The sequence below is a fragment of the Lygodium microphyllum genome, chromosome 3 (assembly GCF_053477565.2).
Source record: "Lygodium microphyllum isolate KBCC chromosome 3, Lygodium_microphyllum_v1.1.10, whole genome shotgun sequence".
Taxonomy (NCBI): domain Eukaryota; kingdom Viridiplantae; phylum Streptophyta; class Polypodiopsida; order Schizaeales; family Lygodiaceae; genus Lygodium; species Lygodium microphyllum.
In genome coordinates, this window is record NC_141137.1 from 131,598,329 (window position 1) to 131,612,352 (window position 14,024).

Below are 14,024 nucleotides of genomic sequence, written 5' to 3' on the forward strand. Positions count from 1 at the left end.
GCTGCAATTTACCACTACGAATATCATCATTCTTTACATAGCGATGGGCTGCAATATGGCCTATTTTGCCACAATAATGACAAATAATAGCACAATTTCTAGAACTTCTATTCTACCATCCACCTCTTCCTCTAGAGCTCCCCCTGCCTCCAGAAACCTGCATTTCACCAAACTGTTGATTGAACCTGATTTGTTGGTTATCGCTAGCACGTCCCATATCACAGCCTCTCAAAGAGGATCTACCACGTCCCCTTCCTAAACTCGAGTAAAATGCTTGGACCTGTTCACCATTTCTTTCAGATGAATCACCATGCATATTGATATCTTCAGTAATCATGAGAGAGATCAGCTCATCAAAATCTGGAAATGGCTTCCGTACATATACTGAAGTAACAAATGATTTTCATGCCTTCTCATTGTTAAGGCCACTCAGAGTGGATGAAACCAAATCATCATCATTCGGCATTGCATCAATTGCTACTAAAGCATCTGCAATGCTCCTCACCTTCAACACATACTCATTGACAGACATTTTCCCTTACTTCAAGGCATTCAACTCTTGCTTGAGTTGAATCTTTCGTGCGTTTGTATTTACTGAAAACATGCTCTCAAAAATTGTCCAAGCTGTATGTGAAGTTTCTGCATTCCTGATATGTCCCAGCATAGTATTATCAATGACTGTAGATAGCCAATACATCACCTTTTGTCTTTCGCATTCCACTCTTCCCATGCTTTTAACTCATCTGCAATCGGAGGGATACCCAGCTATGACTCCTTTTCTTCACCTGAAACAAATTCATAAAGGCCCTTTCCTATGAGGAAGTTCGTCACACGGAACTTCCATGAAGGATAGTTATTCTTGTCGAGCTTCTCAATAATGGGATTTCCACTGTTCTCTGCCATTATCATAAACAAGGATATAACATAGCAAGCTAGTCTTCTGCAATCTTCCATAACACGTATACAACAATACACCAAGCAACCTTTTTCCCTGATTGCTCAATGGTACATGTAATCTGCAACCTATTTGCAGATAAATCTTATGTTTGCTTCCTGTAAATACCTCAAAAATTACAGATTCGCAATCTGTAACATGCGCACCCACTTTCGGTCAATATAGCCGAAATCACAGTGTACCCTGAAACTACTGTCCGCAACCTTGCGGCTCTAAAACGGGGCCTGAAACGGCCTCAGACACCCAAAATAACTGCGGAAAATCCCTAAAGGGCCCATCTGTATAATATACAGTGACATGCTTGCACACCAAATCTCACATCAATCAAAGATTTTTGCTCGACCCTGCTTCCGGTGCCTCCACAGGCACTATCCAAGAGAGAGAGTGGAAGAATGGGAGAGCTTATTACCCGTTGCTTGCTTGCTCGACCCTTGCTTCTTTTCCTTCACTTCAGCCTTTGAAATCAGCCTCTCTCAATGGTGCGGCTCTGATACCATGTCAAGAATCGCGTGGTAGGGCGACTTGCTTGAGCCGTTGCACCAAACACACATTGTATAAACAAGAGAAAGCTTACTCAAGAACACAAGAAGAGAGATGGAGGCCAAAATTTTTTCTTGCTGGTTTCTTCTTTTTCTTCCACACATTATACAATGTACACAAAGTATAGATAAGATACAACATAAAGGAAAGTGGCCTAGTAAGTCAAACAGTGCATAACTGACTACACTAATCGACTGGCGCTATGTCTTTGCCAGTTGTAGGTAGGTGTAACAAACTAAATATAATAAGTGATAAGTTAATGGCCATGTGAGTATCATAATGACCACCAACGTGCTAAGTGTAGACGTGCAAACCCATCTAGCTAGGCGGTCCATCATCAATGTCCGCACGTGTTGAGCTTGCCATCTCAACACCTTGGGATTGTAACAAATATTGGTGGGTGTTATGAAACATTGATTGATAATATTGATGCAATTGAAGATTACCACCCAAGTATTTACAACAGCATAGTAGACCTTGTTCACCATCCCTAATAAAAGTGAGCAATGAAGAAGTGGAATTAAAAGGTGGATTAAGTCTAGTGCTAGGGTCGTTATGATTCAAGCAATCGTCTACTCAAATATCGATATTTTTCTTTCTCTCTGAACGATATTGGAAAGAGGTTCCGAGTTGTTGATGTGGCACTTTTGGAAGACTAGTTGGAGGATAAAAAAGGCTAGTTACTAGGGTGAAAAGAAAAGGAAGCCCCCTTTTTTCTAGGTGGGACCTATAAAAAAAAGTAGGGTGCCTAGGAATGTTGGGGGGCTAGGGGATACAAAAGCATGCAATGATGACCATGGAAGAGAGAATTATCCAAGATTAAGGATTCCTAATTTGTTTATTATGAGGCCCTTTTTGAGTTCATATTTTCCCTAATGGTTTTCTTATTCTCCAAATCTACATCCCTCACACAATGTCCCTATGCATAGATGCTTTACAATCTCTTTCCCTAAGTTATTTCCTATTGAATTGAAATGTAACAAACATTTAATACCTAGATTTCATCAAATAACCATTTTCACTTCCTTTCACATTTTACTCTAACCATGCTTGTTTGGAAGCAAGCTCCTATTGTTGAGATATCGAGCTCCACTCGTGATATGCCAGGGTGACCATTGTGCATTTATGTCACCGACTTGTCAGTTGCAGAAGCGGTTGGTACACCGCCCATGAATAATAGCTACATGATAGCTATCCTTATCTAATCTAGTTCGTGGTTCAGTTAGTATGCCACCTTAGTTAGTTGAGTTTGGTTTGAGACCCATATATAGGGTTCTTCTATTTCTTTGTACTTGAGTTCTTTTGGCTTCCACAACTAAGAAGAGGAAAAACTATTTTCAGCCTCCACCTCTATGTGTATTCCCCCATTGTGCAAGCAAGAAAGCTACAAGTGAGACTCCTTCCTTCTCTCCCACAATCTTGACATGGTATCAGATCCTTGTTCGTGGTAAGGAGCTCAAGAAAGCAAGCCAAGCTCGCAGTGTTCTGGTAAGAGGAGCAGTGTTGCTTTCATTTTCTGTTTTGGGAGTAGATCTCTGCAGGTAGCACAGCCGGAAATTGCAAGAGTGCATTGTCTCAGATTGAGACGCCCTTCATGGTGAAGCAAGAGGGCGACCCTATTTTTTTGATTTGAGACCATTTCGGGGCCTGTTTTGGAGGCGGAAGTTTTCTGCACGCACTCAGGAAAAATCCCTGTTTTATGCTGTGCGACCACTGTTCTACAGGTTGGTGAAAAGTTACCACAGAAATTGCATCGTATGCTTGTGTGCAGAGACATTGGGAGTTACAGAATCATCCTTGGTTCCTGTTTATGCAAAATCGTCACTAGGAAGTGACTGTGTGGTCAAATACCACTTTCGCCAGTTTTGCAGATTTGCCCTTGTGAGGGTGAAGCTGTGTTTCTTGCAGTGACAGAATTTTTTGCAGTGTTCTGTAATGGCGTCTGATTCTCTTTCACAGATTGTAACTGAAAAGCTTGACAAGAACAACTTCCAAGCATGGAAGTTTAGAATGACAAATTTCCTTATGGAAAAGGATATTGGGAATTCGTTGTAGGAAATGAAGAAGAACCAGTTCTTCCTGATGTTCCCAATCAACAGCAAATGCAGGCATTTAAATCATGCCATGAGAGAGCCAAAAAAGTTATATACTGGCTGTCTATCAGCATTTCAGACTCTATGATTGTGCATATTCAGGATGCAAGTACGCCAAAGGAGGCATGGGATACTCTGTCAAAAATGTATAGCACAAATACTCAAGCCAGGAAAATGCAGCTCAAGCAAGAGTTGCACAATGTGCAAAAAGAAAGTATGAGCATCAATGACTACCACATGAAGGTGAAGAAGATTGCAGATGCACTTGCTTCCATTGGGTCGCCAGTGGAAGATGATGATTTAGTTTCTGTGACCTTGAATGGTCTAGGAAAGGATTATGCACAGTTCCGAACATCGATTTCCGTCCGTGAAAGATTTCCTGATTTTGAGGAGTTGATTGCTCTTCTAATTTCTGAGGAGCAGAGAAATGGTGGTGCATCTTCTTCAGGAGGAACTTCAAAAGAAGCTGTCTTCTACTCAAATGCTGGAAGACGTAGAGGCAGAGATAGAGGAGGCCGATCTGGAGGCCGTGGTAGAAATCAGAATATGTAGCAAACTCAAGAAAACGAGTCCTATGGAGGAGGACGTGGTAACTCTAGAGGCAGGGGGAGCCAAAGAGGTCGTGGTGGATGGCAAAGAGGCCAAAATGCAAACAGCAATGTTGAATGCTACTACTGTGGTAAAATGGGTCATATGGCTAAGGACTGCTATAAAAAGCAGAATGACATCATGAATGGTAAATTGCAACAAGGGAATTATGCATCTTCTAGTAGACAGGGTGATGACAGAAATGAGCATTTGTTTATGGTGCAGCACATGAACAATTCTGTGACAAGTGTAGAAGAAAGCAACAATGTATGGTATGTTGACTCAGGTGCATCAAACCACATGACAGGTCATGCAGAATGGATGGAGGATGCAAGGAAAATGGAAAAACCAGGATTTGTGGAGACTGGTGATGATACTGCACATCCTATTGTGTAGATTGGAAAAATTCCTTTGTCTATGCAGGATGGGAAAAAGAAATACCTGTCTGATGTATTTCATGTCCCGAATATCACCAAGAATCTAGTTTCTGTTGGTCAAATGGTTGAACAGGGCTTGCAGGTCAGATTTAATCCTCATGGATGCTTTGTTGAGGATATGAAAAATAAAGGTCACTTGATAGCAAAAGGAAAGAAGAAGGGCAGAATGTTTACTTTGGATGCAGACATGTCTGAATTGAGTGCAGCAATGTTTGCACATGGGACCGGTGTAGTTGCAGATATTGATATCTGGCATAAACGCATTGGTCATGTTAATGTACAGTGACTTAAATCAATGCAGGCCCAAAATATTGTTGCAGGATTGCCTAAATTCAAGGTTGCAGAAATGCATAAGGTATGTGAAGCCTACCAATTTGGAAAACAGGCAAGGAAACCATTTCCTAGACATGTTCAAGAGAGTAAGAAGCCATTGGAATTAATCCACTCTGATGTGTGGACGACTAAAGCTGCATCTCTTGGAGGCTGTCATTATTTTGTCACTTTTATTTATGACTACAGCAGAAAAGTTTGGGTGTATTTTATGAAAAAGAAAAGTGAAGTTTTTGGGCATTTTAAAACTCTTAAAGCTATGGTTGAAAAAGAAACAGGCCTGCAAATAAAATGCATAAGGTCAGATGGAGGGGGAGAGTACCTCTCAAATGAGTTTGCAAGGTTCCTGCATGAGCATGGCATAAAGCAGCAATATTCATGCAGTCATACCCCACAACAAAATGGAATTGCAGAAAGGAAAAACAAGCATATTGGAGAGGTATCTCATGCCATGTTCAACAAAAAAGACTTGCCAGATTTTTACTGGGTTGAAGCAGTTGCTACGGCAGTCTATATAATGAACAGGACTCCCACTGCAGCAATACATGGGATGACTCCAGAGGAGATGTATACTGGTAGGAAACCAGATATTTCTCATTTGAAAATTTTTGGTTGCATTGCCTATGTACATGTGCCAGATGAGTTGAGATCCAAGTTGGATCCAAAAGCTGAGAAGTGCATCTTTATTGGTTACTCTCTGCAACAAAAAGGGTATAGATGCTATAACCCTTCTACTCGTAAGTTTACAGTGAGCAGAGATGTTTTTGATGAGATGAGTAGCTGGTATAAACCAGTAAATGTGATTGATGATGTAGATACACAAAATGGTAATGCTGCACAGAATTCACAGCAGCAGTCACAAAATATTAGTGGACCTGGAGCGTCCTCTAGCAGTGTTTCACATTCTTCGCCATGGACAGGCAGATTGAGATCAGGAGAATCTTCTCAAAGCAATGCAGATAGTGGTATGCAAGTATCACGAAAAGGAAAAGAGAAGGTAGATCAGCCCATGTTTGATGTGAATGCAGGTCACTCTTATGTGGATGGTGAATCCAGTGGCTCAAAACAGAGCATTGATGATGAGTTGGGTATTCCTTCTATTGTTACACCTGGAGTAAGGAAGACCAGGGATGTTTTGAGAGCACCTGGGAGTGAGCCTACTTTGCGCAGGTCTACTAGAGCTAGGTATCCTATGGATATGCTGAAATATGATGGATTTACAACCATTCACTATGCATATATGGTCAAAGTGATACAGGAACCAGAACCCACTTTTTTTGAGCAAGACATGGGAAAAGAAAAATGGGAGAAAGCCATGGATGAAGAAATGGATGCCTTGGAAGCAAATGCTACATGGGAATTGGTACCTTTGCCTAAAGGTAAGAATGCAATCGGCTGTAAGTGGGTTTATAAGGTGAAGCACAATGCAGATGGTTCTGTGAACAGATACAATGCAAGATTAGTAGTCAAGGGGTATGCACAAACATATGGCATTGACTATGAAGAAACATTCAGTCAGGTTGCAAGGATGGCAACCGTAAGAGCAGTCATTGCTATGGCTGCATCAAAGGAATGGTCTTTACATCATATGGATGTAAAGAATGCCTTCTTGCATGGTGATTTGCAAGAAGAGGTCTATATGGAGCAGCCACCAGGTTATGTGCATGCTGCTCATCCTGAGTTTATGTGCAGGTTGAAGAAAGCCTTGTATGGCTTGAAGCAAGCACCTAGAGCATGGTCTGACAAGATAGGACAGTATCTTGTCACTATTGGCTTTCAGATTTCCAAGGCAGATTTCTTACTTTATGTGAGAAAAACAGAGAAATGTATTATGCTACTTGTCATTTATGTTGATGATTTGATTATGACAAGTGACAGTGATGAAGATATCCTTCATGTGAAAATGCTATTGAAGCAGAAGTTTGAGATGAAGGATTTGGGAGAGCTGTGTTATTTCTTGGGCATTGAGGTGATTAGATCACCAAGTGGGATACGGCTCTTGCGGAGGCAGTATGGATTGGACATGCTGTCCAAATATGGGATGACAGGCTGTAAGCCTATTTCAGTTCCTTTAGAGCAGAATGTGAAGCTGAGCGCAGATGCAAGTGAGCTTCTGGAAGACCCTACTATGTACAGACGCATAGTAGGAAGTTTGATTTATATGACTATTACCAGGCCAGATTTGAGCTATGCTGTTGGATTGGTAAGTCAGTTTATGCAGGCTCCAAGGAAATCACATTTGGATGCGGCTAGACGCATACTCAGGTATGTGAAGTCCACATTGCAGTATAGACTGCTTTATGAGACTGGGGTTCAGATACAGTTGCATGGATACACTGATACTGATTGGGCTGGTAGTATTTCTGATAGACGATCTACCAGTGAATATGTGTTCTCTTTTGGGAGTGCTGCAGTCACTTGGAGCAGCAAGAAACAGCCTACAGTTGCCTTGTCGAGCACAGAGGCTGAGTATAGGGGCGCAGCAATGGCTGCATGTGAGGTAGCTTGGTTGCATAAGCTACTTTATGATATGCATCAGCCTACAGATGGGCCAGTTGTCATTTATTGTGACAACATGAGCAGTATACACTTGGCAAATAACCCAGTCTATCATGCTAGAACAAAGCACATTGAGGTGCATTATCACTATGTGCGGGATAGGGTTTTACTAGGTCTTATTGATCTAGTTTATGTCAGCACAGAGGATCAGGTAGCTAACATATTTACGAAGGCATTGGGTGCAGAGAAGCTGCGCAAGTTCAGAGACCTGCTTGGTGTGCAAGAATTGGGATTGAGCTCGAGGGGGAGTGTTGAGATATCGAGCTCCACTCGTGATATGCCAGGGTGACCGTTGTGCATTTATGTCACCGACTTGTCAGTTGCAGATGCGGTTGGTACACCGCCCATGAATAATAGCTACATGATAGCTATCCTTATCTACTCTAGTTCGTGGCTCAGTTAATATGTCACCTTAGTTAGTTGAGTTTGGTTTGAGACCCATATATAGGGTTCTTCTATTTCTTTGTACTTGAGTTCTTTTGGCTTCCACAACTAAGAAGAGGAAAAACTGTTTTTAGCCTCCACCTCTATGTGTATTCCCCCATTGTGCAAGCAAGAAAGCTACAAGTGAGACTCCTTCCTCCTCTCCCACAATCCTTACACCTATTCCAAGGCATGACAAAGAAGTGAGTGCCCTAGTCAGTTGATTCCACTCTTGACCCAATAAAGGAACCAAAATGTCGATGCACTCATGCACCCAACAATGGGACATAAGTGGAGCTCCTATTGCTTCAAGAGTTCAACCTACTTTGGCTTGCCAGCTCTCAATTAGTTGCTCTCCTCTCCTCTCCTCTAAACCAATAAGTTTACAAATATAAGCAAGCAAAGTAGTGATTCCAAGATTATAGTAGACATATCTTGACCTCCATGCCATTGTAGTCTATTTGATCTGGAGCGAGATAGTCTTAGAATCATTGTGTAGCCCAGTCTTCTTCAAGAGCTCAATCTCCTCTCTAGCTCGCTCCAAACTCCAATCATGCGGTGAGAAGAAGAGTGAGATGGAGAATTAAGAGAATGCTTGCCTTCATCATCATCATCACACACACACACACACACACACTCTCTCTCTCTCTCTCTCTCTCTCTCAAAATGGAGGCATTAGGAAGCAATGCGATGCAAGAGATAAATAAGCTTTTGGCATACAGACAATAATGAATCTTTCATTATTTTCCAAGCTTATATACATGGATATTTTGCGTGACTCTTTTGCATTGAGCAACCATTTATGGCTAGCTCTTGAATAGGCTTCTTGGCCTTGAGACTCCCTCTTTTAGAATCACTATATCCTTCTTGGAATTCCACAAAACTTTTACACAATTTGCGTAAGAGTATATACCCAATGACATTACAAAAAATTATAGGACAAACCAATTAATCACATGAAGGCAAGACATTCCAAACATTTGTTGCCATTGGGCCTTGACATTATGCTTTTTCTTTGCTACTCTTGTATTTTGGTTAGTGGCGTTTTCTTTCTTTCTTACACTTGTTGCCTATCTTGGTTCCCTTAATGGATGTAGTACCTTTCTACTAAGGGTTTACCACCTACTTTCAATGCTTTTCTCCCATATGCTTCTTCTTATCATCTCTTGTCTCAGTCTTAGTTTCATCTTTCTTAGCTTGTGTGGTTGAAGATCTTCGTGGGGGGAGATCACTTAAAAATATATAAGCATGTCGCATGGGTTTAAAATAAGGGATTTTTAAAATACAATTTTTACACAAGGAAAGGTAACATATAAAGGGGTTATTCAAAGATTGAATAGAAAAGGGGTGTGTTATATTTAGAGAAAATTCACATATAAGAGTATTTTTAAATAGGACTTGAATGCATATGATACTTAGATAATAATACTCTTCTTCTTCTTCATCTTAGGAGCACTCTCATAGTAAAAATTTGAGACATGAATAAACATACAATATTAAAACTATCAAACGAGATACACAAGCAAAGTCGAAGAAAAGGTCTTGAGGTCATTCTGAACAACCCTTAAAGAATCCTTTGTAAAAGAGAGGGGTAAGAGAAAGGAGACTTGAGAAGACAAAACATAATATTTACCAATGGATGATTGCCATGTGTTTTAACCCTATCTAGTTCATGGAGTGCCACCAGTGTTGGACATACTCCATGAACTTACAAAAGTGCTAACACATAAGTTAAGAGTGGTTAAATAAACCATCGACACATCACTAAACTTAATTACATAAACAAATTTTACTCCGTCGAGGTGTAACTCAGATAGCGTTGGAGTGCAGGTTAACTTCGCTGGTCCACACGCAGGAAAACTTCATGAGTCATGACCAATGTGGAGTAAAAACCTTGACTGGTATTACCCGCGCACGTGGATTTTGACTGCACGGCGACGGCTTTTAAGGACTTTTGTTACTTTTGTGTACACGAGAAAGTTACATTTGACATGGGAAACGCTCACTTGCAGTAAGCTGAGCCGCTATGCATGGCGCCGCATAGCCTTCGTAACAAGAGAAAGAGAGAATCAAGCTCTTTCACGAACCCGCTATCGCGTGTGAAAACGAAAGTGAAGGCCAGTATGAGCACATCCTGAACCTAGATAGTCTCCTTCCAACGATGGCGCAAGGATCTCTCTCTCTCTTCGGTTCTCCTGTGAATGATAAAATGGCGACATGGTGGTGCACGATCGCGACATTCTTTACGGTTATATAAAAGCGTATCTGGACAGCCCAGAATATCTGGATAGAATTTGGAAACAGTCAAAGCTGGGATCTGATCTAATGAGCTGACGGCGCCGAGAAAGAATCTTAAGGACGCGGAAGCAGAAGGGGGATTGGCAAGAAGTCGAAGAAGAAGAAGAGGAAGAAGAAGAAGAGCAGAAAGGTATTAGCAATGAAGATGATGGAAGAAGAGGAGGAGGAGGAGGAGGAGCAGGAAGTGCTAGTAGAGAGGTTACCTGATGACCTTCTGTGTCTCGTTCTCTCTTTTGTGCCGTCGCCGAAGGTCGTGCAAGCTCGGCTGGTGTGCAGGCGATGGCGGTCTCTGTTAAGCTCACAGGAATTCGCGATCCGGTGGGCCTGCCGGGGGCATGAGGAAGGAGCCTCGATCTGGCTGCTGCAGTTCGACAGCAGCAGGAGCAGCGCGCCAATCAGCGCGGTCCACCTGTCAGCCCGCCTCTCAATACAGCTGGCCCTCCCTCCTTCTTCTTCCGTCATGGCGTCGTCGCCGGCGGGACTCCTCGTCTGCATTCCCAGCTCCTCTCTCTGTATCGTCCATCCGCTGGCGCGTTTTTCCGAGCCTCTCCCCAAGCCCCCCCACGCGCCCGGCCACGTCGGCCTCGGCCCCTCCCACGTCATCCTCCACGCCGTCTCCTCCCCGGCCCGGAACCACACCTACCACGTGCTGGACCGCTCGCGCCCCGCCACGTGGACGCCGACTCCGGCGCCACCGTCGCACCCGTACCCGCCGAGCCACCACTCCCCGCGGAGCGTCCCGCGCTTCGTGTGGTGGGGCCGGCACCAGGCCTTCTGCATAATATCCTCGTGCGACACGGTGATGATGTACAAACCGGGGGAGGCCACGTGGGGCGAGGTGGGGCTTCCGCCTCTGCCACGTGTGTGGGACATGCGCTTTGTGACGCTCCACGTCATGCAGGGGAGGCTGTTCCTGGAGGGGAACTTCCAGGAGCAGGGGAACTTCCAGAAGCGCTACCCGCTGCGGGTCGGGGTGCTGGAACTGGTGGACCCGGCCACGTCGGCTTGGAAGGAGGTGGCCTTCATGCCAAAGGACCTCTCCCGGGAGCTTTGCACGGAGGCGCACCCCGCCCATTCCTTCTATACCGCCCTCTCCGACCCCCTCCGCCCCTTCCTTTGCTTTGCCCCATTTCCTACCCCCCCTTGTCAAGAGGAGAACCTTGTGCTTCTCAATGTCAACACCTCTACTTGGTCTTCATTGAGCCTCCCCCCTCATGCTCCTAACGCCACTACTACAAGTGCCTCCCTCTCGAGATCCCCCCACTTCCAAGGCTTCACCTTACCAAAGCTCGTCCATTAATCATCCATGTGGTCCTAGCATGATTGCAAATGAGCTTAAGGGCTTTGTTTGACCCCATGTGATTCCACATGAACATTCGGGACCCAGCAAGGTGCATTACACACTGGAGCTTTGGCATGATTCTTCACTACATCCTCGATTCACAAGATACAATGCACATTGATTGTTGTAGTTTTGGGATAACTCTTTGCATTTATTAGCACAATTCTTTGCCTCTATTCATCCAATGATGTAGTCTTTGCCTAACTATTTGCATATTTTCTTCTTGGAGAGACTGTGTGTTCTAAGTTTTCCACTCAATCACAAAAAGTAGCAAATTTCCATGATTATAGCAAGCCTTTTTTGCCAACCCTTGCAAGCTTTTCATAAGTGCTCATCAATAATGTAGTAGTTATCAAGAATCATACAAAAATGGGTCTACCTAATTCTTCCAATTTATTGAAATAGTGAGCTCACCACATGACCACCCTCCTAGGTAATGGGCCCAACAACCATCCACATGATTGATGGAATTTCATTAGATTTGTTGAAATAGTGAGCTCACCACATGACCACCCTCGTAGGTAATGGGCCCAACAGTCATCCACATGATTGATGGAAACTTCATTAGAGATGTGTTCATAATGATTGCTATGTTAGATATGCTCAATGCCCCACCCTTATAAGGTGCCACCAATGATCGATGGTGCTCAATGTTGTAAGGCCCCCATTATGAGGAGAAGCCATATGTGAGCGCCCGGATATTGATTGAGTCCTGACTTGTATGTCGGATGAGGTCTATGTGATCGGATGGCAAAAAGGTAATCGTTGTAGGTCTAATCTTTGGGTTAGACGGAGTAGTTAAGCTGGTAGCAACTCGAGGCACATTGCATCGAGTTGCAAGGTAAGGGAGTTAAAAAGGGCCCCTATTTTGGGATTTGGGGGCCACAGAAGCGGCCTTTGGCTAGGGGGTTCGGGGGTTTGGGGGCAGTGCCCCTAGCTCGACGGTAAAGGGAATATTTTCTAGAATATTCCTTAGCCGACTAGTGGAAGCTCATATGGTAGGTCGGTCAAGCCGACCTAACCACCTTCGTGGGCTATAAAAGCTAAATCCCTTCACATCCATCTATCATCTATCTTTCACCCAGTCAGAGTTGTTCTAGCAAGCCTTAAGCTCTTCACCTATCTTCTGTCTAGATCGTCATGTAGGCTTCACAGTGGAAGCACACGGGTGGACAGAGCCATCTTTGTATTAGTTGTTTGAAGCTAAAGAAAATTTTTAATTATCCTCTTATATGTTGTGTACTCTCTATCTCTTTCTCAGATTCTGTTTGCTGCACCGTGTAATTTTTACATACTAATGGTTGTACACCAAAAGATTGTATAGTGAATAATGATAAGAGTGTAGCTACCATGCTAGTTAGCCAATTAGCCATATAGTTTATGTGTGGATCACTAAAGTTAGAAGTTAGAAGAAGTATACTATTTGATTAAGGATGTCCTTTGCATTTATATGATGTGACAAAGCTTGACTTCAAAATATATAGTTTGGTGCAATAACTATGGGGAATCAAACCATAGAGAGGTCTTTTAGAAGAAGCAAGGGGACATTACAAATGGTAGGTTGCAAAAAAATAAGGCAATTATGCCTTATCTAGCAAGCAAAATGAAGAAAAGAGTGAACTTGTAATGCAATATATGCTACATACTTGTACTACATATGAGAAGCATTTGAAATAGGTGTTGATACCTATCACCTAATTGAGCATGTGGATAGAGTACCTTTGAATATAAAAGATGGGAAAACCATTTACTTGGCTAATGTCTTGCATGTGCCAACTATAATGAATCTTGTTTCAGTTGGACAATTGTTTATATAAGACTTGCAAGTGAAGTTTAACCATGCATTAGGGGAGTTTTGAGGTCTCAAAAATGCCTTTTAAGATGTGGAGAGAGAGTGCTCTAGACCAATAAGAGCAAAGCCTCCGTAATGGAACTTCTATTTTTTTTAAAAAAATTATTTTACAAAAATATATAAATATAATAATATTACGAATTTGTATTTTTATTATCTATTTTTAGTCTATTATATTCGTGATTATGACATCTTTTGCATTAATGTCATAGAGTCTCGGCTACTTTTATTTAATGATGTTTCTAGATTAATGATAATGACTGATGTAATCGAAATTCAAATTAGTGAAAAGCATGGCGCTCAGTTTTTTCCCTCCTTTCTTTTATTCCTCTATTGTTTTTCCCTCCGTTATGGTAGCCTAGTCCTCTCTCTCTCTCTCTCTCTCTATGCATCTCTCTCTCTCTCTCTCTCTCTGTGCATGTCTCTCTCTTCCACCATGCATACATAAATTTGACCTTCAACAAGGTGTCCAAGCTCCCAAATCACATCCATATCAGTGTTTAACTCATTCCAAACTGATGGAAGATGGATTCCTACTATCATTAGCAAAGGTAGTTGGATCACCATGCAACAAGCAAAATGTGGAAAAAGGCAAAGACATGAGAGC

General features: G+C 42.6%; 1 protein-coding gene across 1 annotated transcript; it reads left to right on the top strand.

The window, feature by feature from the left end:
- Positions 1 to 10,057: 10,057 nt before the first annotated feature.
- On the top strand, positions 10,058 to 11,986 carry LOC148038907 (uncharacterized). Its single transcript, XM_087675502.1, has one exon. It carries the CDS (start codon positions 10,363 to 10,365, stop codon positions 11,521 to 11,523), a length of 1,161 nt encoding a protein of 386 aa, XP_087531628.1. The 5' UTR covers positions 10,058 to 10,362; the 3' UTR covers positions 11,524 to 11,986.
- The last annotated feature ends 2,038 nt before the right edge of the window (positions 11,987 to 14,024 follow it).

Excerpts from the sequence above, each read along its gene's own strand:
- LOC148038907 (XM_087675502.1), top strand. The coding sequence starts at position 10,363 with ATGAAGATGATGGAAGAAGAGGAGGAGGAGGAGGAGGAGCAGGAAGTG.